Below are 25,389 nucleotides of genomic sequence, written 5' to 3'. Positions count from 1 at the left end.
AATGGTACAATATACAGAAGCACTTATAGGCACAGACTAAGTGATAGTGGTAAGCATTATATAAGCAAAGCTTAGAAAATTGACTTCTTAGGTACATTTCTTAAGGGTATCTGGTATTTTGTAGTTTCAGTAAATTCTCGCCCTTTGTTACATTCCCACTGGAGCTGGTTTAAAAAAAAAAAAAAAAAAGTCAATTTTAATAATGTGAGTGCTTTCTTTTCAAACAGGTTTTTTCTTTCCTGCCCACACATGGCTACATAACCTTTCTCCAAAATGAGAAGTTACAGTTTTCCACTTAGACAATCTGTAATGGTATTCTTTATATTCGTTAGTGTGGTATTTTTAACATATCTTATTTTCTGCAGGTATTCATGGCGTCACCAACTAAGGGAATTTAAAAGTGAATATAGAGTTGTAGCACTGGATTTGAGAGGCTATGGAGAATCAGATGCTCCTGTTCATCGAGAGAATTATAAATTGGACTGTCTAATTACAGATATAAAGGATATTTTAGACTCTTTAGGTAGGTTTTAAAAAATAGTATTCATTCTTTTTAATGAACTAACATTCAACAAATTGTGAATTGATAACCTCATTTCTTGGGATGGTACTTTCCATTTACCTGAGCTGTTATCTGGATCCTGTCATTTGGCGTATACAACTCAAAATATCTATAGAAGGAATTTAAAATTATACATCCAGAATAACTATTCAGTTACCAGCCAAAAGTGACTCTCAAAATTTGTTTTTAAAAACTGACTTAATGTATACTATTTATTATTTTCAGAACTAATTATTAGAAATTTGATTCTTGTTCTCAGAAAGTTTATTTCTTTAGAACCCACACTTAAATATTCATTTAAACATATTGTTAGATGCAGAAACACTTGCATTATCTTTTATTGATCAGTTAGTGCCACAATAATATTGTGTAACAAACCACCCCAATCTCAGTGACATACAGTCAAAGGCATTCATTCCTATGCTGGATCTGCAGGTCAACCTTAGGCTGAACCCTTCTGGGTCTTAGCCTCAGGCCACAGGTCCAGCTAGGATTGACTTCTCAGAGTGAATTGGGTTGCAGCCCCAGCTAAAGGAGAGAAGCTGCCTGGGGGAAGCTCTTCTTCTCACTGTGGTTGAAGTGGCAAGAGGATGAGCCCCATAGCAAAACATATTTCAAGTTTCTGGTCACTGCTCATTGGTCAAAAGCAAGTCACATGACTGAGCCCCAAATCAAGTCATACAGCCACCAAGAAACCAAAGCAAATCACACTGCCAAGTCTAATATGAAATGGATAGTAAAGAAACTTCCCTGGTGGTCCAGTGGTTAAGACTCCATGCTTCCACTGTAGGAAGCACGGGTTCTATCCCTGCTGGGGGAACTAAGATCCTGCATGCCTCAGGCCAGAAAAGGTGGGGGGGCTTGGTGGTAAAGTATACTACCTTTATGCACTGGGAAGACGAAAAGGAGGAGTAAATATTTTATAGCAATAATCTAATCCACTGCATCCCTTTTGACTAAAACCCAGTGTGTTTATAGAGCCAGTATAGTGAGAAACCCATGAAACCAAAGACCCATTTCTACAAGAGTCTAATAAGAGCATGCTGCTGCTGCTGCCAAGTCGCTTCAGTTGTGTCCGACTCTGTGCAACCCCATGGACTGCAGCCTACCAGGCTTCTCCATCCATGGGATTCTCCAGGCAACAACACTGGAGTGGGGTGCCATTTCCTTCTCCAATGCATGAAAGTGGAAAGTGAGAGTGAAGTCACTCAGTCGTGTCTGACTCTTAGCGACCCCGTGGACTGCAGCCCACCAGGCTCCTCCATCCATGGGATTTTCCAGGCAACAGTACTGGAGTGGGGTGCCATTGCCTTCTCCCAATGAGAGCATAGATCAGGTCAATATTTTTAGAGGAGAAAAAATGGATGCAGTCTGGGGGTGTCAATACAGCATTGTAATTTAGTGTGATTACAATAAAATCAGAGACAGTGATTTCCAACAGCCATATATCATTCATATTTTGTGGTAATTCAGTCAGACTTGGCCTAATTTTGTCATCATGCAATTTTCTAGTCAAATGAATAATGTAATCTTGCTTATGACCTAGGTATATGTAGTCTTTACCATGGTTTTCCAAACTCAGGTTTATGTAACCAGAGCTGAACTATTTCAGACTTTTTCTTTAAGTATAAATTCCCAAGAGAAGTTCTGAATCTTTAGGTCTATAATGGACCTGGGCATCTAAATTTTCAAAAAAAACTACACTAGTAATTTTCTGGTTGAATCTTTAGGGTTTTCTATGTAGAGGATCATGTCATCTGCAAATAGTGAGAGTTTTACTTCTTCTTTTCCAATTTGGATTCCTTTTATTTCTTTTTCTGCTCTGATTGCTCTGGCCAAAACTTCCAAAACTATGTTGAATAGTAATGGTGAAAGTGGGCACCCTTGTCTTGTTCCTGACTTTAGAGGAAATGCTTTCAATTTTTCACCATTGAGGATAATGTTTGCAGTGGGTTTGTCATATATAGCTTTTATTATGTTGAGGTATGTTCCTTCTATTCCTGCTTTCTGGAGAGTTTTTATCATACATGGATGTTGAATTTTGTCAAAGGCTTTCTCTGCATCTATTGAGATAATCATATGGTTTTTATTTTTCAATTTGTTAATGTGGTGTATTACATTGATTGATTTGCGGATATTGAAGAATCCTTGCATCCCTGGGATAAAGCCCACTTGGTCATGGTGTATGATTTTTTTAATGTGTTGTTGGATTCTGATTGCTAGAATTTTCTTAAGGATTTTTGCATCTATGTTCATCAGTGATATTGGCCTGTAGTTTTCTTTTTTTTGTGGCATCTTTGTCAGATTTTGGTATTAGGGTGATGGTGGCCTCATAGAAGTTTACCTTCCTCTGCAATTTTTTGGAAGAGTTTGAGCAGGATAGGTGTCAGCTCTTCTCTAAATTTTTGGTAGAATTCAGCTGTGAAGCCGTCTGGACCGGGGCTTTTGTTTGCTGGAAGATTTTTGATTACAGTTTCAATTTCCATGCTTGTGATGGGTCTGTTAAGATTTTCTATTTCTTCCTGGTAGAGTTTTGGAAAGTTGTACTTTTCTAAGAATTTGTCCATTTCTTCCACGTTGTCCATTTTATTGGCATATAATTGTTGATAGTAGTCTCTTATGATCCTTTGTATTTCTGGGTTGTCTGTTGTGATCTCTCCATTTTCGTTTCTAATTTTGTTGATTTGATTTTTCTCCCTTTGTTTCTTGATGAATCTGGCTAATGGTTTGTCAATTTTATTTATCCTTTCAAAGAACCAGAAAATTACTAGAAATAATCAATGACTATAGTAAAGTTGCAGGATATAAAATCAACACACAGAAATCCCTTGCATTCCTATACACTAATAATGAGAAAACAGAAAGAGAAATTAAGGAAACAATTCCATTCACCATTGCAATGGAAAGAATAAAATACTTAGGAATATATCTACCTAAAGAAACTAAAGACCTATATATAGAAAACTATAAAACACTGGTGAAAGAAATCAAAGAGGACACTAATAGATGGAGAAATATACCATGTTCATGGATTGGAAGAATCAATATAGTGAAAATGAGTATACTACCCAAAGCAATTTATAGATTCAACGCAATCCCTATCAAGCTACCAACAGTATTCTTCACAGAGCTAGAACAAATAATTTCACAATGTGTATGGAAATACAAAAAACCTCGAATAGCCAAAGCGATCTTGAGAAAGAAGAATGGAACTGGAGGAATCAACCTACCTGACTTAAGGCTCTACTACAAAGCCACAGTTATCAAGACAGTATGGTACTGGCACAAAGACAGAAATATAGATCAATGGAATAAAATAGAAAGCCCAGAGATAAATCCACACACATATGGACACCTTATCTTTGACAAAGGAGGCAAGAATATACAATGGATTAAAGACAATCTCTTTAACAAGTGGTGCTGGGAAATCTGGTCAACCACTTGTAAAAGAATGAAACTAGACCACTTTCTAACACCATACACAAAAATAAACTCAAAATGGATTAAAGATCTAAACGTAAGACCAGAAACTATAAAACTCCTAGAGGAGAACATAGGCAAAACACTCTCTGACATACATCACAGCAGGATCCTCTATGACCCACATCCCAGAATATTGGAAATAAAATCAAAAATAAACAAATGGGACCTAATTAACCTTAAAAGCTTCTGCACATCAAAGGAAACTATTAGCAAGGTGAAAAGACAGCCTTCAGAATGGGAGAAAATAATAGCAAATGAAGCAACTGACAAACAACTAATCTCAAAAATATACAAGCAACTCCTACAGCTCAACTCCAGAAAAATAAACGACCCAATCAAAAAATGGGCCAAAGAACTAAATAGACATTTCTCCAAAGAAGACATACAGATGGCTAACAAACACATGAAAAGATGCTCAACATCACTCATTATCAGAGAAATGCAAATCAAAACCACTATGAGGTACCATTTCACACCAGTCAGAATGGCTGCGATCCAAAAGTCTACAAATAATAAATGCTGGAGAGGGTGTGGAGAAAAGGGAACCCTCTTACACTGTTGGTGGGAATGCAAACTAGTACAGCCACTATGGAGAACAGTGTGGAGATTCCTTAAAAAACTGGAAATAGAACTGCCTTATGATCCAGCAATCCCACTGCTGGGCATACACACTGAGGAAACCAGAAGGGAAAGAGACACGTGTACCCCAGTGTTCATCGCAGCACTGTTTATAATAGCCAGGACATGGAAGCAACCTAGATGTCCATCAGCAGATGAATGGATAAGAAAGCCGTGGTACATATACACAATGGAGTATTACTCAGCCATTAAAAAGAATACATTTGAATCAGTTCTAATGAGGTGGATAAAACTGGAGCCTATTATACAGAGTGAAGTAAGCCAGAAGGAAAAACATAAATACAGTATACTAACACATATATATGGAATTTAGAAAGATGGTAACAATAACCCTGTGTATGAGACAGCAAAAGAGACACTGATGTATAGAACAGTCTTATGGACTCTGTGGGAGAGGGAGAGGGTGGGAAGATTTGGGAGAATGACATTGAAACATGTAAAATATCATGTAAGAAACGAGTTGCCAGTCCAGGTTCGATACACGATACTGGATGCTTCGGGCTAGTGCACTGGGATGACCCAGAGGGATGGTATGGGGAGGGAGGAGGGAGGAGGGTTCAGGATGGGGAACACATGTATACCTGTGGCGGATTCATTTTGATATTTGGCAAAACTAATACAATTATGTAAAGTTTAAAAATAAAATAAAATTAAAAAAAAAAAAAACTACACTAGCAGATTCATACATACAGGTTTTGTAAACACCAAACTCAATATCTGCAGAAAGTACATAATTATGGTAGGAGAGTAGAAAGGTTAGTTTTAGAAACATATCTAGTATATATGCGGTAATGATGCACCCACCATTTCAATGATGTCAACATTCATTTCTCAATTACAGGGTATAGCAAATGTGTTCTTATTGGCCATGACTGGGGAGGCATGATTGCTTGGCTAATTGCCATCTGTTATCCAGAAATGGTGATGAAGCTTATTGTTATTAACTTCCCTCATCCAAATGTATTTACAGGTGAGTTTAAATTTCCATTAAGACATCTTTGATAGCATGACAACTCACTGTTGTCACTGACACTTGGATTAAAAACAGTAAAAGTCAATTAATGTAATATTTTTTAAATTAAGTGACTAAACTATGGTATTAGCACACATAAATATCAGTTATCTTGGCTTTAAATGTTCCTGAAGAGTCAAAGGAAGTGTAGCTTTATATTTGCTTGCATAATCTTATTTTTTTTAGAAGACATTTTACTGCTAACTTGGGGAGAGTTAAAGGAAAAATGCAGTAACATTACTTTGACAGTAAAGAATCTTGACAGCCTAGAAATAAATTTTCCTCTTGCTTGACTGCTTTGAATATCAAGAATGGCAGCGTTCTTTAAAGCAGCAGTTCTCAAATTTTTGGTCTCCTTTATACTTTTAAATGGAGAAGGCAATGGCACCCCACTCCAGTACTCTTGCCTGGAAAATCCCATGGACAGAGGAGCCTGGTGGGCTTGCGGTCCATGGGGTCGCTAGGAGTCCGACATGACTGAGCGACTTCACTTTCACTTTTCACTTTCATGCATTGGAGAAGGAAATGGCAACCCATTCCAGTGTTCTTGCCTGGAGAATCCTAGGGACAGGGGAGCCTGGTGGGCTGTCATCTATGGGGTCGCACGGAGTTGGACACAACTGAAGTGACTTAGCAGTAGCAGTATACTTTTAAAAATTATTGAAGACCCCACTGAACATTTGTTTATATGAGTTATACCCATATGCATTGACTGTATTGGAAATTAAAAATGAGAAATTTCTAAATGTTTATGTATTCATTCATTAAAAAATAATTAATCCAGTACATATTAACATGTATAACATTTTACTGAAAATGAACTACATCTTCCAAAACAAAATTTTAGTGAGAAGAGTGTCATTATTTTACATTTTTGCAAACCTCTTTAATTTTTGGCTTAATAGAAGACAGCTGGATTCTCAGACCTGCTTCTACATTCAATCTGTTGCAAATGTTTGAATTGAAGTATATGAAGAAATCTGGCCTCACACAGATTTGTAATTGGAAAAGGGAGGAGTATTTTAATAACCTTTTCAAATAAGTGTGGATATTCTCCTTTAATACTACACCAAACTAAAAAAATTGGTGATTTCTTAAAGGTTAGTAACAATGTGCAATCTGATGTCATATTAATGAACTTTTCATATTCTGTCACATTAAAATCCATTGGTCTCTCTAGCCCTTTGAATGGATTTTTTTTTTACCTATGCATGATTTTGCAGTCATCATGCATTGAAAGATGTTGGTTCATTGAGTTATGCAGGTCTTCGATAAATTGACACATTTCAGTATATGATATCAAAGAATCACTTTCATTAATATCACCCCAGTTTCATCAAAAAAGTCTTTATAGAAAAGCTGTCAAGCTCACAGTAGCAGATACAAGTTTCCAAAATTCTGATTTTCATTTGAAAGCTTGAACTTGATAATTGACAACAAACACCGATTGTTTTCCCTCAAATGACAGGCTTGCTTTGTTCATTTTCAGGAGACTATCTGCTAAATACCCAAGTCTGACTGATGATAGTTTGTTAGTCATTCTCTCAAGTAAAAATGATATTTTATTAAAAAGGCAGCTAATTCAACTTAACAGCTGAAGAATTGCTTTTCCTCTAGATAATCGTTGATTCTGGTATTCAACAGAACTGCCTTATATATATATTATATATTTAAATATGTATATATATTTTCTAACTGCATCACAAGACACATACAAAAGGTAGAAATTTAATAAAATTAATAATTTTTGCTATTTCATCAAACACATTCATAAGTGAAACTGCCACTTCACTTTATGTATTTATTTACAGCAAGTGTGTGGTGTGAAGAATACGATGTATTATAAACAGTGTGGTATTGTTTCGTGCTACGGCTTTGATTTGTGCTCAGGCAACAATGGCTTTATCTACTATTGCCTTTGTACCATATGTGCAAATGTCAGAAAAAATGAGAAAAACTAATAGTATTGTATTGAAATAGTTTGACCACCTGGATCTTTTGAAAGGGTCTTGAGGATCCCCACGGGTCCACATGGGATATGTTTCAGAACCTCTGCTATAAAGAGAACTCTTAAAAGAATGATTTAAAACAAACAAGCAAACAAAAACAAAACAACCACCACCTGTGAAAATGGCTAGGCATACTTTTATTTGGTTTTGACATAAGTTATAATTTTGTCCTCTTTCTTCTTGTCAAATTTTCTGAGGTTCAGTACTGTCACAATCCACAGTATTGTCCCCCAAGAAAAAAAATTCAGAACAACATATTTTTATTTCTTCTTCAAAATTAGAGAAGGTGAAGGAGAAACGGAACATGACTACATAAATATTGTATAAATATGTATAAAAGTTAAATTTTAGGTACATATCAAATTATCCTATCTTGGTTAAGGTAAATAGTGCGACTGCTTAGGAATCAAATATCAAACTGAGGTTCATCATATTTCTCTCAGTTGCCTTAGGCAATAGAAGTTGTGCTACATGCTTGTTCAGTTGATCAGGACCCTAGCGTAAATGTAATTTTGGTGGTACTGCTATATGGGAGCTTCCCAGGTGGCACTAATGGTAAAGAACCACCTGCCAATGCAGCAAACATGAGAGATGTGGGTTCAATCCCTGGGTCGGGAAGATCCTCTGAAGGAGGGATGGCAACCAACTCCAGTATTCTTGGAGAATCCCATGGACAGAGGAGCCTGGCAGGCTACAGTCTATTGGGTCACAAAGAGTCAGACACGACTGAAGCAACACATGCACTGCTATTGTGCATACTGTAATTGATCATTGTAATTGTAATTATAATTGATCATTCAAGTAAGAAAATACTTGAATATTTCTGGAACTATTAATAATAGGTTCAATCCCGGTCAGGTCAATATGAGGTCTTTAAGTCATATGAATATATTTTTCCCTTAATGGTATTGATATCTCTTAATGCAGGGCTAAGTAAATCTTACTCAATGATGACTTTACAAAAAGTATAAGCATAACAGTGCTCTACTTATCTGAGAAATATAATTTTTAAAAATCCAACCATGATGAGTACAGTTACAATATTAGAAATGAGGGGAAAAAATCGCCTCTATAGTGAGGAAAATTTAGTACACAATACACAAGTATGCACATTTAATGTGTGTGTGTGTGTGTTAGTCGCTCAGTCATGTTCAACTCTTTGCGACCCCATGGACTGTATCCTACCGGGTTCTTCTGTCCGTGGAATTCTCCAGGCAAGAACACTGGAGTAGGTTGCCATTTCCTTCTCCAACATTTAATATGTATGATCACATTATTCCCTAGTTTTAAAACTTCAGTGTCTTCCCAAAGCACTTAAAATTGTTATCATTCTGGCCTTACCTAACTGGGCTTCTGCTTTTCTTTCTGACTCATCTCATACCATCTCCTCTCCTCATTCACTACATACCAGCCACCCTGGCCTTCTTTCTGCTTCTTTAATGTGCCAAGCACAGGACCTACTTTCTGTTCCTTGACATTCTTCCTACATCCCCAGAGAAGCCTATTTCACCACCTTTACTAAATAATAGTTCCTCTCCCACACCACCCAACCATTGCTTTCAATCAGATTACCATGTTTAATTTTCTTTATGGTATTTTTGCTAACCAAAATGATCTTTCAAGTATTCAATAAATAAATACTTATTTATTATGTAAGTTCTTGGTGAATGGGAACCTCTTTTCTCTTGTTCACACTAAATCCCCTCACATATAGTAGATATTCAAAAATTCATTAAATGAAGGCATTTTCTAGATACATGAATGAATTTAAAGGAAATGCTTTAGTTTCTGTTGAGGCCAAATGAATAAGATATTTAAATCAGCCTGCCAGGAAAATCTTTTAAACAATAGACATTTCCCCCATGTATCCTTAGGAAAAGTGTTAAGTCACTGATAATAACCTTGGAGAAAAGGCAATGTTGTTTGAGTTTTCGTATTCCTTTTGAGTCCATACTTCACGAAGTGGAACTTTCTTTTTATTCAAAGTGCTATAAATATTTAAAATACAAAAAATATCCAAAATAAAATATACGAACATAGAAATTGTTCCAAAGAGAAATATACAGAAGCCTTATTTGTGAATACTTTTATGGGATCATCTCAAAGGTGAAATTGTCTTAAAAAGAAGTTACTTCAATAGTAATTCATATCACTTGGATAAGGTCTAACATGGCATTTTAATTTCAGAATATATTTTACGACACCCGGCCCAGCTGTTCAAATCCAGCTATTATTACTTCTTCCAGATACCATGGTTCCCAGAATTTATGTTCTCCATAAATGATTTCAAAGTAAGTCAAATATGGTGATGGATATTAGCTAGACTTACTGTCTGTGATCTTATTGTTTATGATTATTTTGAAGTATATACAAATATTGAATCATTATGTTGTACACTTGAAACTAACATAATATGATATGTTAATTATACCTCAGTTAAAGTAAGAAAAGATTGGTGCCCAAGAGGATAACAAATTAGGAAGTTAAGAATAAAACAAAGTTAGACTAAAGCACTGAAAACAAACAAAAAAAACAACAAAACCGGTCCTCCTTATGTTGTTCTGATTTTAAATAATCATTTATTGTATATCTGTTATGTGTTATGCACTGTCTTAGGCATCTCCTCCAATGCAAAAAAAAAAGAAATATAGTTCCCACAGAATGGCAGGATAAATGCTTCATAATTTCCCTTTATAAACAATGCCCAGAGTAATGAGTTGGTGCCCTCGAAGCCCCCAGTGATGACCAATGCAGGTTTTTTCCATATCATTATGAGTTCATGATTTTTGAAAATCTGTTTGCTATGGATGGCATCACTGACTTGATGGACATGAGTTTGAGCAAGCTCCCAGAGCTGGTGATGGACAGGGAAGCCTGGCGTGCTGCAGTCCCTGGGGTCGCAAAAAGTCAGACATGACTGAGCGACTGAACTGAACTGAACTGATGTATCAACTGATCACAGTCTTTATTCTCTTTGATGCCCAAATTTTTACAAGTCTGTGTGCTTATGACACAAGAGCCCTTTGTCAGTAGTAGCTTGCCTCCTTAACGTCCTAAGTTCATTATTTATGTCCTGTTCCAGATCTGGAATCAGTCATTTACTGAAGGAGCTCTGGCTCCTATTAGCAGGATATAGTATTTAGAGACCATGATTTAGGTGATCATTGTTACTGAATTTTCATTGCTCCTGGATCTTTCCATTGGACAGGATTTGGACATACATATTTTTTGATGCTGATTCCCTGGTAGCTCAGACAGTTAAGTGTCTGCCTACAATGCGGGAGATTTTTTAGACAGAAAAAAAATTATGAGTTCTTATCCACATTTCCAAAGCAAATTTAAGACTACAGAATTTTTACATAACTTCCATGATGTTATATGAAACATATATACGGTTTTAAGTTAAAAGTCTAATAAAACAATGTACATTCAGAGGAGTCTTACTTATCTCTGTTTCTCTATCTCCATCCTATTTCTTCTTTCTCCCATAGGAAACCATTTTGGCTAGTTTTGTTTCATCTTTTTATTTTTTCTATTAAAAACATAAGCAAATGTGCATATATTTGTTTTCTCCTTTTTTCACAAAAGATAACATTCTATTAATATAAACACTATTTTCCACCCTTGCTTCGTTTTGCCACTTAACAGTATATCCTGCAGATGACTCCATCATCAGCATAGAGATTGTCTCCATCTTTTCTTAGAGTCCTAAAAACACTAATATGCCATTGTGTGGCTATGCCATAGTTTATTCAACCACTACTACCCCACCCACGGATAAACATTTGTTCCCATTCTTTTTCTGTCACAAATAAGGTTGCAACAAATCACCTCCTGCACATGTCATTTAATATTTTTGCAAGCATGTTTTGGGGTTGAGGGTCTAATTTTAAACAAGAATTCCAAATAGCCAGTGGAAATCTGCTGTATGACTCAGGGAGCTCAAACCAGTGCTCTGTGACAACCTAGAGGGGTGGGATAAGGTGGGAAGTGGGAGGGAGGTTCAAGAGGGCGTGGACATATGTATACCTACGGCTGATTCATATTTTTATATGGCAGAAACCAACACAATATTGTAAAGCAATTACCCTCCAATTAAAAATAAATTTTTACAAAAGAATCCCAATAATTCTGATTCAGCTAGTTACATATTTTGAGAAATGCCGGTATAGAGATTTCAGATTGTAGGGGGGACCCATTTGTGAGTCATGATATAAGTTTTGCAATTCAGTAAAGTGACTTGCAGTTTGAATTCTTAAATATAAAGTGGAACAGAATTGAAGATAGCACTACATGCTGTAATAAGTATGAGAATTATTTCTTTAAACTTTTGTTTTAGAAATATATATGTAGATCTATGAACTCGATCATGATGTAAAATGTGTTTGTTACTCTAGGTTGTGGTCAAAAAGAAGTTCAAACGGGGTGGTGGTGGATTGGTTGTCAGTAAACAGATAAACAGTTGTTAGCTGGAATATTAGGGTAGGCTTTAGGATAGAGATAGTACTTAGCTCAGCAGAATGTGAATACACACCAAGAAAACAGGATGCTTTTCATAAAGGTGAAGTGTGGAAAAAAAGGTGAAGTGTGCATGGGGGACTAAAGGGAAGAATATCAAAAATAAAGCCAGGTCGGCAGAAATGTATAAAATGTGCTTGTAAACAATGAGGTCTCCAACCTGGCTAGAGCAGAAGTTGGGAGCAGTCACTGCACACTGACCATCATTCTCTTTCAGAAGCCAAATATTTAGTTACTGTGAAGTAGCTGAAAAGTCTTAGTTATTCTTTTCTCACTTACCAGGCTTTGAAACATCTGTTTACTAGTCACAGCACTGGCATTGGAAGAAAAGGATGTCGACTAACAACAGAAGATCTTGAAGCTTATATTTATGTTTTTTCTCAGCCTGGAGCATTAAGTGGTCCAATTAACCATTACCGAAATATCTTCAGGTCAGTATAATTTGTTCTTTTTAGTTAAACAAAATATTTATTCCCTACAGAGCTAATATTCGATTTCTAAAATTAAGTTCACCATTTATCCAGATACTCAAATTATTTTGGTTTTTATAAGTTGCATAATCTTTTTTTTTATAGAAAATTAAACATATGGAAAAATAAAGAGAATACACTAGATATCCCATGTAGGTGTAACTTGTTTTATCCATAACTCTATCCACTTCTGTCCCTTTGGACTTTGAATAGATGTATATTTTTAGTTATATTTTAAAATAATCATTTAAAAAATATCTGTTAAGCACTTTCTATATTCTGGACTATGCCAGCACTCAGAATACTATAATCAGCAAAATGAGACAAGGTCCTTGATCTCGCAAAACTTGTAGCTGAGTAGAGAAAACAGCATCAAGCAAACAACTGCAGTAATGAATGTATAGTTACAAACTAACATGAAGACTTTGAAAGAAAGGGATGAGAATGGAAGAAATAATGTTTGAATGAGGAAATAAAGGATGAGTTTGGTATTGACTGGATAAAGTTTAGGGTAGGGAGACTGGCATTCCAGAAAAAGAAAATAGCCTCTTCCAAGGCTGTGCAGGAAGATGGAAGGCTATGGTTTTAAGTAACAAAGTGGCAGAGCACAGAAAGTGAGGATGCATAGAAGAGAAGGGAATGAGAATAAGTCCGAGAGGTAGGCAGTGGCTGGTTAAGCAGAGCCAAGGAGACCATATTAAGAGCCATGAATGTGAAGCCAGTGAATGAGAGTTTCAAGCAGAAAAATGATCCAATTTGTATTTGGATATATTCACTCAATATGGAGAATGTGCTGAAAGAGTGAATGTGGTGAAACTTCAGAAATCCAGGCTAAAGAAGATGGCAGCTTGAACTATTCTGAAAGCAGTAGAGATGGGGAGAGTGGGTAGATTTAAGAGATATTTAAGAGATAAGTTGACACAGTTGATAACGGGTTGGATGGGGAACTGAGAAGAAGACAGATGTCAAAGATAACTCCTGAATCCCTGCCATGAACAACTCTACAGATAGGCCAATCACTGAGACAGAAAGTACTAGAAGAGAACTCATTTTGAGGTCATAAATTTTATTGATCTTAGACTAGTTGACTTTGAAATGGTGTCTTAGATTATTCAAATAGTCAGTAGGCTACAAGGGTCTGGAACTCAGAGGAGAGAATCTGGGGTGAGGATATGTGATATCTTGGAGTCACTAACAGATAAATGAGGCTTTTGTTTCAGAAGATATTGTCTAGACAGAAAATCAGAGAAGGCAATGGCACCCCACTCCAGTACTCTTGCCTGGAAAATCCCATGGACGGAGGAGCCTGGTGGGCTGCAGTCCATGCGGTCACTAAGAGTCAGACACGACTTACCTTTCACTTTTCACTTTTATGCATTGGAGAAGGAAATGGCAACCCGCTCCAGTGTTCTTGCTTGGAGAATCCCAGGGATGGGGGAGCCTGGTGGGCTGCCATCTATGGGGTCACACAGAGTCGGACACAACTGAAGTGACTTAGCAGCAGACAGAAAATATAGTGTGAAAGATAAGACATGGAAATTTGAGTTTGGACGTACATAGGAGAAAAAATATTCTCTTTGAGTATTAGCAGCCACAGCCTGCCTTAAAAATGTTTAGGGGTTTGAATTTATGCTACTACCATAATACTAGAATTCTTAGGGGAAAAATTCTATTTTAACATCCTCATAGGCTGGTAACACTCCCTAGGAAACCTAGCAGAAACAAAGACAGAATCTCTCTGGAAGGTACACCTCAATTCAGACTCACAATATCCCCACAGATAAGGTCCACTGAAGATGAGTTGATAATCCAAATTACAAAAAATACCAACCCACCAATAGTGAGTCAGAACACAATTGCAGCAGAACTCCTAAAATTTTCAAATAATAGAAGTAATAAAGACTGTAAAGTAAGTTTAAATTATTAAATATGAAAGAATAAAAATATGAGTAAAGAATAAGGAAAATATCATGACAGGATGGAAAGGACTGGAAAAGAACCAAAAGAACTTCTAGAAATGAAAAGTATGTTATTGAAGTCTTAAAATCCATAAGTAAGTTAAATAGCAGGTCAGACAAGCTATGGAGGGTTATGAATTGGAAGGTAGATCCAAAAAGAATTACCTAGAATTTCACTTAGATAGATAAAGAAATGAAAACACAAAAGACAGGTTATATTTGACATGTACAATGGAATTAGGAATCATATAGATAGATAAATGATAGGTAGATAGATAAAGTTGGAAATCACTCACATATAATATATATGTAATAATTTGTTTTCTAGTAAAATAAAATAATAGAAATAGAATATTATTTCCAAAGCAGTAGAAAGGGACTGCTGCTGCTGCTGCTGCTGCTAAGTCGCTTCAGTCGTGTCCAACTCTGTGCGACCCCATAGACGGCAACCTACCAGGCTTCCCCGTCCTTGGGATTCTCCAGGCAAGAACACTGGAGTGGGTGTTCTTGAAAATTGCCATTTCCTTCTCCAATGCAGGAAAGTGAAAAGTGGAAGTGAAGTCACTCAGTCGTGTCTGACTCTTAGTGACCCCATGGACTTCAGCCCACCAGGCTCCTCCGTCCATGGGATTTTCCAGGCAAGAGTACTGGAGTGGGGTGCCATTGCCTTCTCCAAGAAAGGGACTAGAAACTATCAATTCAAAAGAAGGCAGGAAAGGAGAAAAAGGAAGCAAAGCAGGGTAAATAGAAAGCACAAAATAAGAAGTCAAAAACAATTTCAATATGTCAATAAACACAATAAATATTAATGTGTTACACCTACCAGTTAAAAACCAAAATGTCAGATTTGACTGAGATACGAGTAAATCACAAAGACACAAAAAGGTTGAAAGTAAGAGGATAGAAAAAAGTTGTAGCAGGTGTTACTTTAAATGAAACAAAATCTCTCAAATTCTTTGAATATGAAATCCATGAGACTATATGAATGAAAAGAGAGGTAAATCCACATCTTCTTTTTTGACTAACAACAACAACAAAATGTACAAGTATAAAAATATATGTGTATTTTTTGAAAAGTAGAGATGTTGATTTAAAAGGTACTTGTGTTAGTCACTCAGTCGTATCCTGGACTCTTTTTGACCCCGTGGACTGTGGCCCGCCAGGCTCCTATTTCCATGGAATTCTCCATGCAACAATAGTGGAGTGGACTGACATTCCCTTCTCCAGGGAAACTTCTTGACCCATGGATCCAACCCAGGTCTCCTGCGTTGCAGACAGATTCTTTACCATCTGAGCCACCTGAAAAGTCCCAAAAGGTACTTGTAGGTAATAATTTATCAAGCAAGGCAGACAGACATTGCAAAGGCTACAGGTTACATTTTATAGGATATAGCAACATTGTCTGAAGCTCATGTTTTGTCATTTGCTTTTCACAAATAACATTTAAGAGAGTTATTATGAGAGAAAAATACATTTTCACACCAGTCTAAATTTTGGACAGGAGATAAGAATGCTGGTTTTAAAATGTTCTCAATTTATCCCTTTATCAGAGGGTTAGCTTTGTGATACAAAACAGTATGTTTTAAGTAGCTATAAGGAAAGAGGGAAAATATTCTCATATTTTGAGATTCTTTTACTAATGATTAATCATTCATTAGGAGGACTTGCATTCCCAAGAGTAAGCTCTAGAATCCTGTTAATTATCTTGGAGAGAAAAAACAAAACAAACAAAAAAATGGAGGCCTGTGAAGTTCAAAACTCACAGTTTTACATACAGGCAAAAGATAATTTTAAACTAGATTGTTGTAGGTTAATGTGAGGTGCTCGGTCGTGTCCGACTCTTATGCGACTCCATGGACTGTAGCCTGCCAGGCTCCTTTGTCCATGGAATTATGCAGGCAAGAATACTAGAGTGGTTTGCTGTTCCCTTCTCCAGGGTATCTTCCTGACCCAGGGATGAAACTTAGGTCTCCTGCACTGCAGGCAGATTCTTTACTGTCTAAGCCACCAGGGAAGCCCCTGATGTAGGTTAAATCTAGCTCAAACCTTCTGAAAGCTCAACTGACCCCTTGACTCTTTTTACGTACAGTAATCAAGGTAATACAAAAAAGTAATACAAAAAAGATCTTCATGACCCAGATAATCACAATGGTGTGATCACTCACCTAGAGCCAGACATCCTGGAATGTGAAGTCAAGTGGGCCTTAGGAAGCATCACTATGAACAAAGCTAGTGGAGGTGATGGAATTCCAGTGGAGCTATTCCAAATCCTGAAAGATGATGCTGTGAAAGTGCTGCACTTAATATGCCAGCAAATTTGGAAAACTCAGCAGTGGCCACAGGACTGGAAAATGTCAATTTTCATTCCAATCCCAAAGAAAGGCAATGCCAAAGAATGCTCAAACTACCACACAATTGCACTCATCTCACGCTAGTAGTGATGCTTAAAATTCTCCAAGCCAGGCTTCAGCAATACTTGAACCATGAATTTCTAGATTTCAAGCTGGTTTTAGAAAAGGCAGAGGAACCAGAGATCAAATTGCCAACATCTGTTGGATCACTGAAAAAGCAAGAGAGTTCCAGAAAAATATCTATTTCTGCTTTATTGACTATGCCAAAACCTTTGACTGTGTGGATCACAATAAACTGTGGAAAATTCTGAAAGAGATGGGAATACCAGACCACCTGACCTGCCTCTTGAGAAATCTGTATGCAGGTCAGGAAGCAACAGTTAGAACTGGACATTGAACAACAGACTGGTTCCAAATAGGAAAAGGACTATGTCAAGGCTGTATATTGTCACCCAGCTTATTTAACTTATATGCAGAGTACATCATGAGAAATACTGGGCTGGAGGAAGCACAAGCTGGAATCAAGATTGCCTGGAGAAATATCAATAACCTCAGATATGTAGATGACACCACCCTTATGGCAGAAAGTGAAGAGGAATTAAAAAGCCTCTTGATGACAGTGAAAGAGGAGAGTGGAAAAAGTTGGCTTAAAGCTCAACATTCAGAAAACTAAGATCATGTCATTGGGTCCCATCACTTCATGGGAAATAGATGGGGAAACAGTGAAAACAGTGGCTGACTTTATTTTTCTGGGCTCTAAAATCAATGCAGATGGTTATTGCAGCCATGAAATTAAAAGACACTTACTCCTTGGAAGGAAAGATATGACCAACCTAGACAGCATATTGAAAAGCAGAGACATTACTTTGCCAACAAAGGTCCGTCTAGTCAAGGCTATGGTTTTTCCAGTGGTCATGTATGGATGGGAAAGTTGGACTATAAAGAAGGCTGAGTGCAGAAGAATTGATGCTTTTGAACTGTGGTGTTGGAGAAGACTCTTGAGAGTCCCTTGGGCTGCAAGGAGATCCAACCAGTCCATTCTAAAGGAGACCAGTCCTGGGTGTTCATTGGAAGGACTGATGTTGAAGCTGAAACTCCAATACTTTGGCCACCTGATGCAAAGAGCTGACTCATTTGAAAAGATCCTGATGCTGGGAAAGATTGAGGGCAGGAAGAGAAGGGGGCGACAGAGGATGAGATGCTTGGATGGCATCACCGACTCAATGGACATGGGTTTGGGTGGACTCTGGGAGTTGGTGATAGACAGGGAAACCTGGCGTGCTGCGGTTCATGGGGTCACAAAGAGTCGGACATGACTGAGTGACTGAACTGAACTGAACTGAACTGAGTCAAGGTCAAGTACATCATTAAAAACAAGGTTATACAAATATAATGACTACAAATAAAGTATAGTACATTATATTCAGGTATGAAAATCACCCTAAGGTCTCCCCAGGACCATACTTCCATCCAAGGACTCTCCAAAATTTGGACCCAAGGAATCATAATGAACTTGGAATTGGACTAGTTATAGGAATAGCCTGAAAAAACATTTTTGAAAGCCTAAACTGATAACAAAGCATCACATAACAAAGCAAAATTTGACAGACTTACTAGAAAAAAACGGCAAATCCACAGTTACTATTGGAGATTTTCATCCACTTCTCTCAGAAGCTGATCAATCAAGCAGAAAATTAATAAAGATATAGATTTAAACAATCCAATTAACATCTTTAATGTGATGATCAACTCTAGAATCCTGCACCCAACAATTAGAAAATACACAATATTTTTAAGCACATATCATATTTATAAGGATTGATTTTTACATACTGGACCATAAAGCAAGCCTTAACCAAAGGATCAATATCATATAGATTGTGTTCTCTGAACACAATGTGGTGGGAAATTGACAGCAACAAACTTTTAGAAAACTCAATACAGTCAGAAAAATCTCAAACTTCTATATTACTTGTGGATCAAAAAAATCATATCAGAAGCTAGTAAACACAGAAAAAAGTATTACAGCCTGTAGAATACAGTTAAAACAATACTTAGAAATATATGTATGGTTTTTCATGCTTATATTAAGAAAAGAAGATTCAAGTCAAGATATTTGGAAAAGAACAACATGTAAACAAAAATAAATTAGAAGGAAAATAAAATTAGGTAAAAAGCAGAAATTAATACAATAAATAACAAAGACACAATAGAGAGAATCAACAAATGCAGATTTTTTGAACACTATTAATATAGGTAAACTTTTGGCAAGACTGGTGTAAAAAAGGCATGAACAAACTATATCAGGAAGGAGAAAATAGATATAAGTACAAACATAACAGATATTAAAATATAAAGTTTATGTTAATAAATTTGAGAATCTTGACAACATGGGTAGTTTTTAGGAAAAGCTTAACACACAAAACTGACTCATGAAGATAGAAAACCTGAATAGATATACACATTAAAGAAATTGGGTTATTAATTTAAGCATATCTATAAACTACATATACATACACACCCACACAAAGAAGCCTAAGTGGTTTTACACATAAATTCTACCTCAGAAAACCCCACTCTTTTTTAAAAAAATTATTTATTTATTTTTGATTACCCTGGGTCTTCGTTGCCGTGATGTCTTTCTGTGGTTGCAATGAGCGGGGACTTCTCTTTGTTGCAGTGCGTGGGCTTCTCACTGTGGTCCCTTCTCTTGTCACGGAGCATGCACGGGCTCTAGAGTACAAGGGCTTCAGTAGTTGCAACTCATGGGCCTCATAGCAAGTGTGCTTCAGTAGTTGTGGCTTATGGGCTCTAGAGTATGAGCTCAGAAATTGTGGTGCATGGGCCTAGTTACTCCATGGCATGTGGGATCTTCCTGGATCAGAGATCAAACCCATGTCTCCTGCATTGGCAGACAGATTCTTTACCAATGAGCCACCAGGGAAGCCCCAGAAAATCCCACTCTTAGACTCGGCTCTTTCAGACATTATAAAAAGAAGGTATATACTTCAGCTCATTTTCTCAGGTTGGTATGACTTCCATAACAAAACAAGACAAGGATTGTATAACATAGAAAATTAGATCAAGTTATGTTGTAAATATAGATCCATAAATTCAAAATAAAATACTATCAAACAGAATCTAGCATGCATTAACAATTAAACCTAACAGCATTAAAACCCATTAACTTACCACATTAACAGGTTAAAGGGAAAAATAAGATCATCTAGGTAAATTAAGAAAAAGCGTTTATTAAAATCCAACACATCTAACTACTATGTAGACTAGAAGCAGAGGATAGAAGGTGGACCTCAGATAAACCTGAATTGCCTGCAGGGATATTTCTGGGGGAAAGACATTTGCTTTACTCAGTTGTCTAAGAAAAAAATCAGGGGTTTGTACTGGTTATTTGCACCTGGAGCACTGGCAGGCATATAAAAATATATTCTGGGAATCAGAGCCAAGAGGATCAAAAACCTCCACTAAAAGGGCAAAATTCTTTGTGGTGCTGTTCACAGCTGTATTTTCATGGGAAACTGGGGGACCTGACAAGTCCTAGTTCTATCTAAGAGAATAATACATTATTTCTTGCTTTATAAAATCATCTTTGTAAGTTTTCTTCTCATTTGCCATTAAACCTGATATCTCTATGTGTATTAGTGTCTTTCTGTTAATCATATTAGGCTTCCCTGGTGGCTCAGATGGTAGAAGAATCTGCCTTCAATGCAGGAGACCAGGGTTTGATCCCTGGGTCAGGAAGATATCCTGGAGAAGGGAATGGCAATCCACTCCAGTATTCTTGCCTGCAGAATTCCATGGACAGAGGAATTCTGTTAATCATATTATGGTTTCATTATGACAGCAATGCAGAAGGTACTTCTGTCTACCAGAAACCTGTAGTAAACATCATACCTTGTGATGAAACACTGAAAACATTCCCTTGAAAAATAAAGACTAAGGGTAACTTGTCTGCTATAACTGCTTCTCTTCTCTTCACCACTGTATTGAAAGTCTTAGCTAGCACATGAAAAAAAAACAACTGAAATTTATGTATAGATAATGTAGTTATATGGGCTTCCCCGGGGCACTGGTGGTCAAGAACCCACCTGCCAATGCAGGAGACATAAGAGATGCTGGTTCAATCCATGGTCAGAAAGATCCCCTAGAGAAGGGAATGGCAACCCACTCCAGTTTTCTTGCCTGGAGAATCCCATGGACAGAGGAGCCTGGCAGGCTACAGTCTATGGGATTGCAAGCAGTTAGACATGACTGAAGCAACTTAGCACACACCCACACACAATGTAGTTATACGGGCTTCCCAGGATGGCGCTAGTGGTAAAGAATCCGCTGGCCAGTGCAGGAGACATTAGAGACGCAGGTTGGATCCCTGGGTAGGGAAGATCCCCTTGAGTAGGAAATGGCAACCCACTTCAGTATTCTTGCCTGGGAAATCCCATACACAGAGGAGCCTGGCGAGCTACAGTCCATGGGGTTGCAAAGCCTTGGACATGACCGAGCAACTGAGCAGGCAAGCACGCAATGTAGTTATATATTTAGAGAAAGGGAAAATTTACAGGAAAAAATTATTAGAACAAAAACAGTTCAGCAAAGTTGGCATACATAAGGTTACTATACAAAAATTACAATCTTATAAACCAACAACAGTTATAAAACACTTTAAAATAGATATACCTATGATAGCAACAAAAATATTAGGTATAAAGGACTGACTCTAACAAAAGATGACCTTTATGGATTATCAAAATGTATTGGAAGCAATAAAGAATATGAGCTAGGGGCCTTGTCTATTTACTAACCTATAGAGAAGTATTTCGGAGAAGGCAATGGCACCCCACTCCAGTACTCTTGCCTGGAAAATCCCATGGATGGAGGAGCCTGGTAGGCTGCAGTCCATGGGGTCGCTGAGAGTCGGACATGACTGAGTGACTTCACTTTCACTTTTCACTTTCATGCACTGGAGAAGGAAATGGCAACCCACTCCCGTGTTCTTGCCTGGAGAATCCCAGGGATGGGGGAGCCTGGTGGGCTGCCAGGCGTCTATGGGGTCGCACAGAGTCGGACGCGACTGAAGCGACTTAGCAGCAGCAGAGAAGTATTTTAATGTTTTAACATTGATACAGACTTGCTGATGTAAACTACTGAAAATAACCCTCATTTATCATCTTTACAAGTGGAAAACTTCAATATCATAACATTGTTGATTTTTCCCAAATTAATCTATAAACTTAATAAAATTTCAATCAAAACTGTCAGAAAGTTTTTCATGAAACATAACAAGCTGATTTTAAAATTTGTATGGGGGAGCACAAGGCTGAGACAATTTTAAAGAATTCAATTTTAAAGAAAAAAATAGGTAGGTAACTAACCCTGTCAGGAGGCTTCCCTGGTAACTCAGCTGGTAAAGAATCCACCTGCAATACAGAAGACCCCTGTTTGATTCCTGGATCTGATCCCCTAGAGAAGGGATAGGCTTCTTCCAGTATTCATGAATTAATATGGCACCCCACTCCAGTACTCTTGCCTGGAAAATCCCATGGGTGGCAGAATCTGGTAGGCTGCAGTCCATGGGGTCGTTAAGAGTCGGACGCGACTGAGCAACTTCACTTTCACTTTTCATTTCATGCATTGGAGAAGGAAATGGCAACCCACTCCAGTACTCTTGCCTGGAGAATCCCAGGGATGGGGGAGCCTGGTTGGCTTCCATCTATGGGATCGCACAGAGTCGGACATGACTGAAGTGACTTAGCAGCAGCAGCAGCAGCAGAGTTTATAAAGAATGTCTCCAAATCAATAAGGAAAAGACAACCCAATCAAAAATGAGTAAAGGATATGAAATGGCAATTTGCAGAAAAGGGATCTAGGGGCTTCCCTGGTGGCTCAGTGGTAAAGAATCTGCCTGCCAATGCAGGAGACACAGGTTCAATCCCTGGTCCCGGAAGATCCCACATGCCTTGAAGCAACTAAGTCCATGTACCACAGCTGTTGAGCCTGTGCTCTAGAGCCCGGGAACCACAACAACTGAGCCCACTGCTGCAGCTACTGAAGCCCATGTGCCCGAGAGCCCGTGCTCTTCCACAACAAGAGATGTCACCACAATGAGATGTCTTAACACTGCAAAGAAGAGTAGCCTCTGCTCACTGCAACTAGAGAGAAGCCTGCATAGCAACAAAGACCCAGCACAGCCAAAAAAAATATATATATATATATATATTTTTTTAAAGGGATCTTCAGTAACATGAAAGATGCACCACCTTAGTAGTGGGACATAGGTTTTACTGCTTGCGATAGAGACCTAAAGTAACAGTGGCATTAAAAACGTTAATAGTCTAAGGCTGATATGGTGGCTATATTGTGTGCAGTCATCAAAGCTGTTAGGTCACTCTTTGGTCAGAGATCTCGGTCTTTCTATTTTGTTATTCTGCCATCCTTCATATGTTGTCCTTATCTGTGTGGTTCAATATGGTTTAACAACACATCTGCATTTCAGTGAGTGGAAAGTGAGAAAGGGAAGGGGCAGGCATATTGGACACAACTTAGATGATGCCCAAATCATTTCTCATAAACCACATACCCTCACTTTACTGCAAGAACCCTGGGAAACATAGTCAGTCTTCATTCTGGATGGTCCTTTGTCCAGCTAATAATTGGATTTTCTATCACTGTGGTAGAAGGGAAGAAGTTTGGGAAGCAGTCTCTACCATAACAGGTAAACAAAGTATTTTACACTCATTTGATTGGGAAAAAAAAAATTAAACTTTTGAGAACAAGTGTTGGCAATGATATGGTACAAAGCAAATTCTTATATGCTGAGAGTAGAGCATATGGTCAGTTTGTAAAAACAACTTGTAATATTGATGATGTGCATATTCTCTGAGGTAGCAAGTCTGTTTGGGGGATATACTGAAAGAAACCTCTCCCACATGGGCACAAGTGGATGGTTACAAGAATGAGATCAATATTATTTAAATTATCAAAATAATTGGAAGTTTTAAAATGCCCAACAAGAGAATGAATCAATTGTGATCCATTGTATATGTAGTCATACAATAGAATTGTATACAACAGTGAAAGTAAATGAAGTAGAACTACCTGTATCAAAAAAGAAAAAGAACTACATGTATCATCAATAGATGAATCTTAAAAATATAATCTTAAGGCACAGAAGCAATTTGTGAAAGGATATCTGCAATCTGACACTATTTAATAAAGTTTTTAAACTATGTACTGTTTGAAATACATATGCTGTATTTGGGGGGACCTGACAAATAGCATCCCTTTTTCCTGCCCAGTTTCTGAATCAGTTGAGAAATCACATAGGAGTTAGCAGATGAAAACCAAAACATGAACTTCATGACCCATAAAGGATAGATTGAAGACTGTGGCCTTCATATTAAATGAGAACTGAAATGGTCTTGATAACTGTTGCCAGTCTAAACTTTGTTCACCTGTGGGAAAATTTGAAGGGTAAACTCACATCTCCTCAGCCCCCCAGTCCGTTGGCTCCCTCAAATCTGATAAGCCAGGGAAGGAAAAAGAGAGTAAATATCACCTCAGGACATATTATTTTATATACTCTCTTTAGTCCAGAACCCTGAATCAACAACTATCACTCAGTGGCCAGGGACGGGGCAAGGATCAAGGAGGGTTTAAGGAAAATCTCTCCTAAAGGAAACTAAAGAAATGAATGAGAAGTATCCTAACACTTATAACCGTCTCATGGGGATGGTAAGAACCAGATTTGACCTAGTTACTATTCCTAAGCCCTGTCTAACTCCCCAGGGACTGTAGCCCTCCAGGTTCTTCTGTCCATTTACCTATTCACAAAGAATTTAATTTTTAGGAGCATTACAACCAAATGATGGCCACTTGCATGGAGTCAAAAGTTAAGTCTTTGGTGGACATATATGATATCCTGCACATTCCAATAGCATCCTATCAACCCCAAATAGACACACATTAGGGCTTTTCTATAACTAGTGAAAATATAATCCAGTGCTGGAGAGTGTCTAGTTAGATGTTCATTCTCATTCTTAGTTAACAGCGGTGAAATTAAGACCATCCCACCTTTCTGAAAAACAGCTTAGCAGAAGGTGTCAAAAGCTTTAGAAATATAGAATTCCACTTCTAGGGCTCTGGCCTAAAGAAGTTACCTGAAATGCCAATAAAGATTTGGGCACAAAATGCTCATTGTAGCATGTAGCTTCACATAAAACATCCTCCTCTTCTTTTAACTGATGCTATAATCTAAATATTCAATTATACAGGAAGAGTCAAATCATTTATGGGTTATTATGCCATAAAGTAATGTTTTACAATTATTTTTGAAAAACCTTGTGAAATAAGAAAGTTATAATTTAATATAGAAT

The 25,389-nt window shown here is 37.5% G+C and overlaps 1 protein-coding gene and 1 long non-coding RNA gene across 2 annotated transcripts in view; one reads left to right on the top strand and one right to left on the bottom strand.

Moving 5' to 3' along the window:
* EPHX4 (epoxide hydrolase 4) overlaps nt 1-25,389 on the top strand; it is a 36,975-nt gene that overhangs the window by 9,950 nt on the left and 1,636 nt on the right. Inside the window, exons 3-6 of the mRNA XM_019957067.2 lie at nt 366-523; nt 5,526-5,654; nt 9,893-9,996; nt 12,506-12,654. Of these exons, the coding sequence (XP_019812626.2) occupies nt 366-523; nt 5,526-5,654; nt 9,893-9,996; nt 12,506-12,654 (540 nt within the window). The remainder of the gene's footprint in view (nt 1-365; nt 524-5,525; nt 5,655-9,892; nt 9,997-12,505; nt 12,655-25,389) is intronic.
* LOC139182196 (uncharacterized) lies at nt 15,561-21,485 on the bottom strand. The gene is made up of 3 exons (XR_011565805.1): nt 19,617-21,485; nt 18,617-18,676; nt 15,561-15,950 (listed from the first exon to the last, which is right to left on the bottom strand). It is a non-coding gene; the product is annotated as an uncharacterized lncRNA (long non-coding RNA).

Source organism: Bos indicus, chromosome 3 (genome assembly GCF_029378745.1).
Source record: "Bos indicus isolate NIAB-ARS_2022 breed Sahiwal x Tharparkar chromosome 3, NIAB-ARS_B.indTharparkar_mat_pri_1.0, whole genome shotgun sequence".
In the NCBI taxonomy this organism is placed as follows: Eukaryota; Metazoa; Chordata; class Mammalia; order Artiodactyla; family Bovidae; genus Bos; species Bos indicus.
This window is presented reverse-complemented; position numbering and strand designations above follow the sequence as displayed.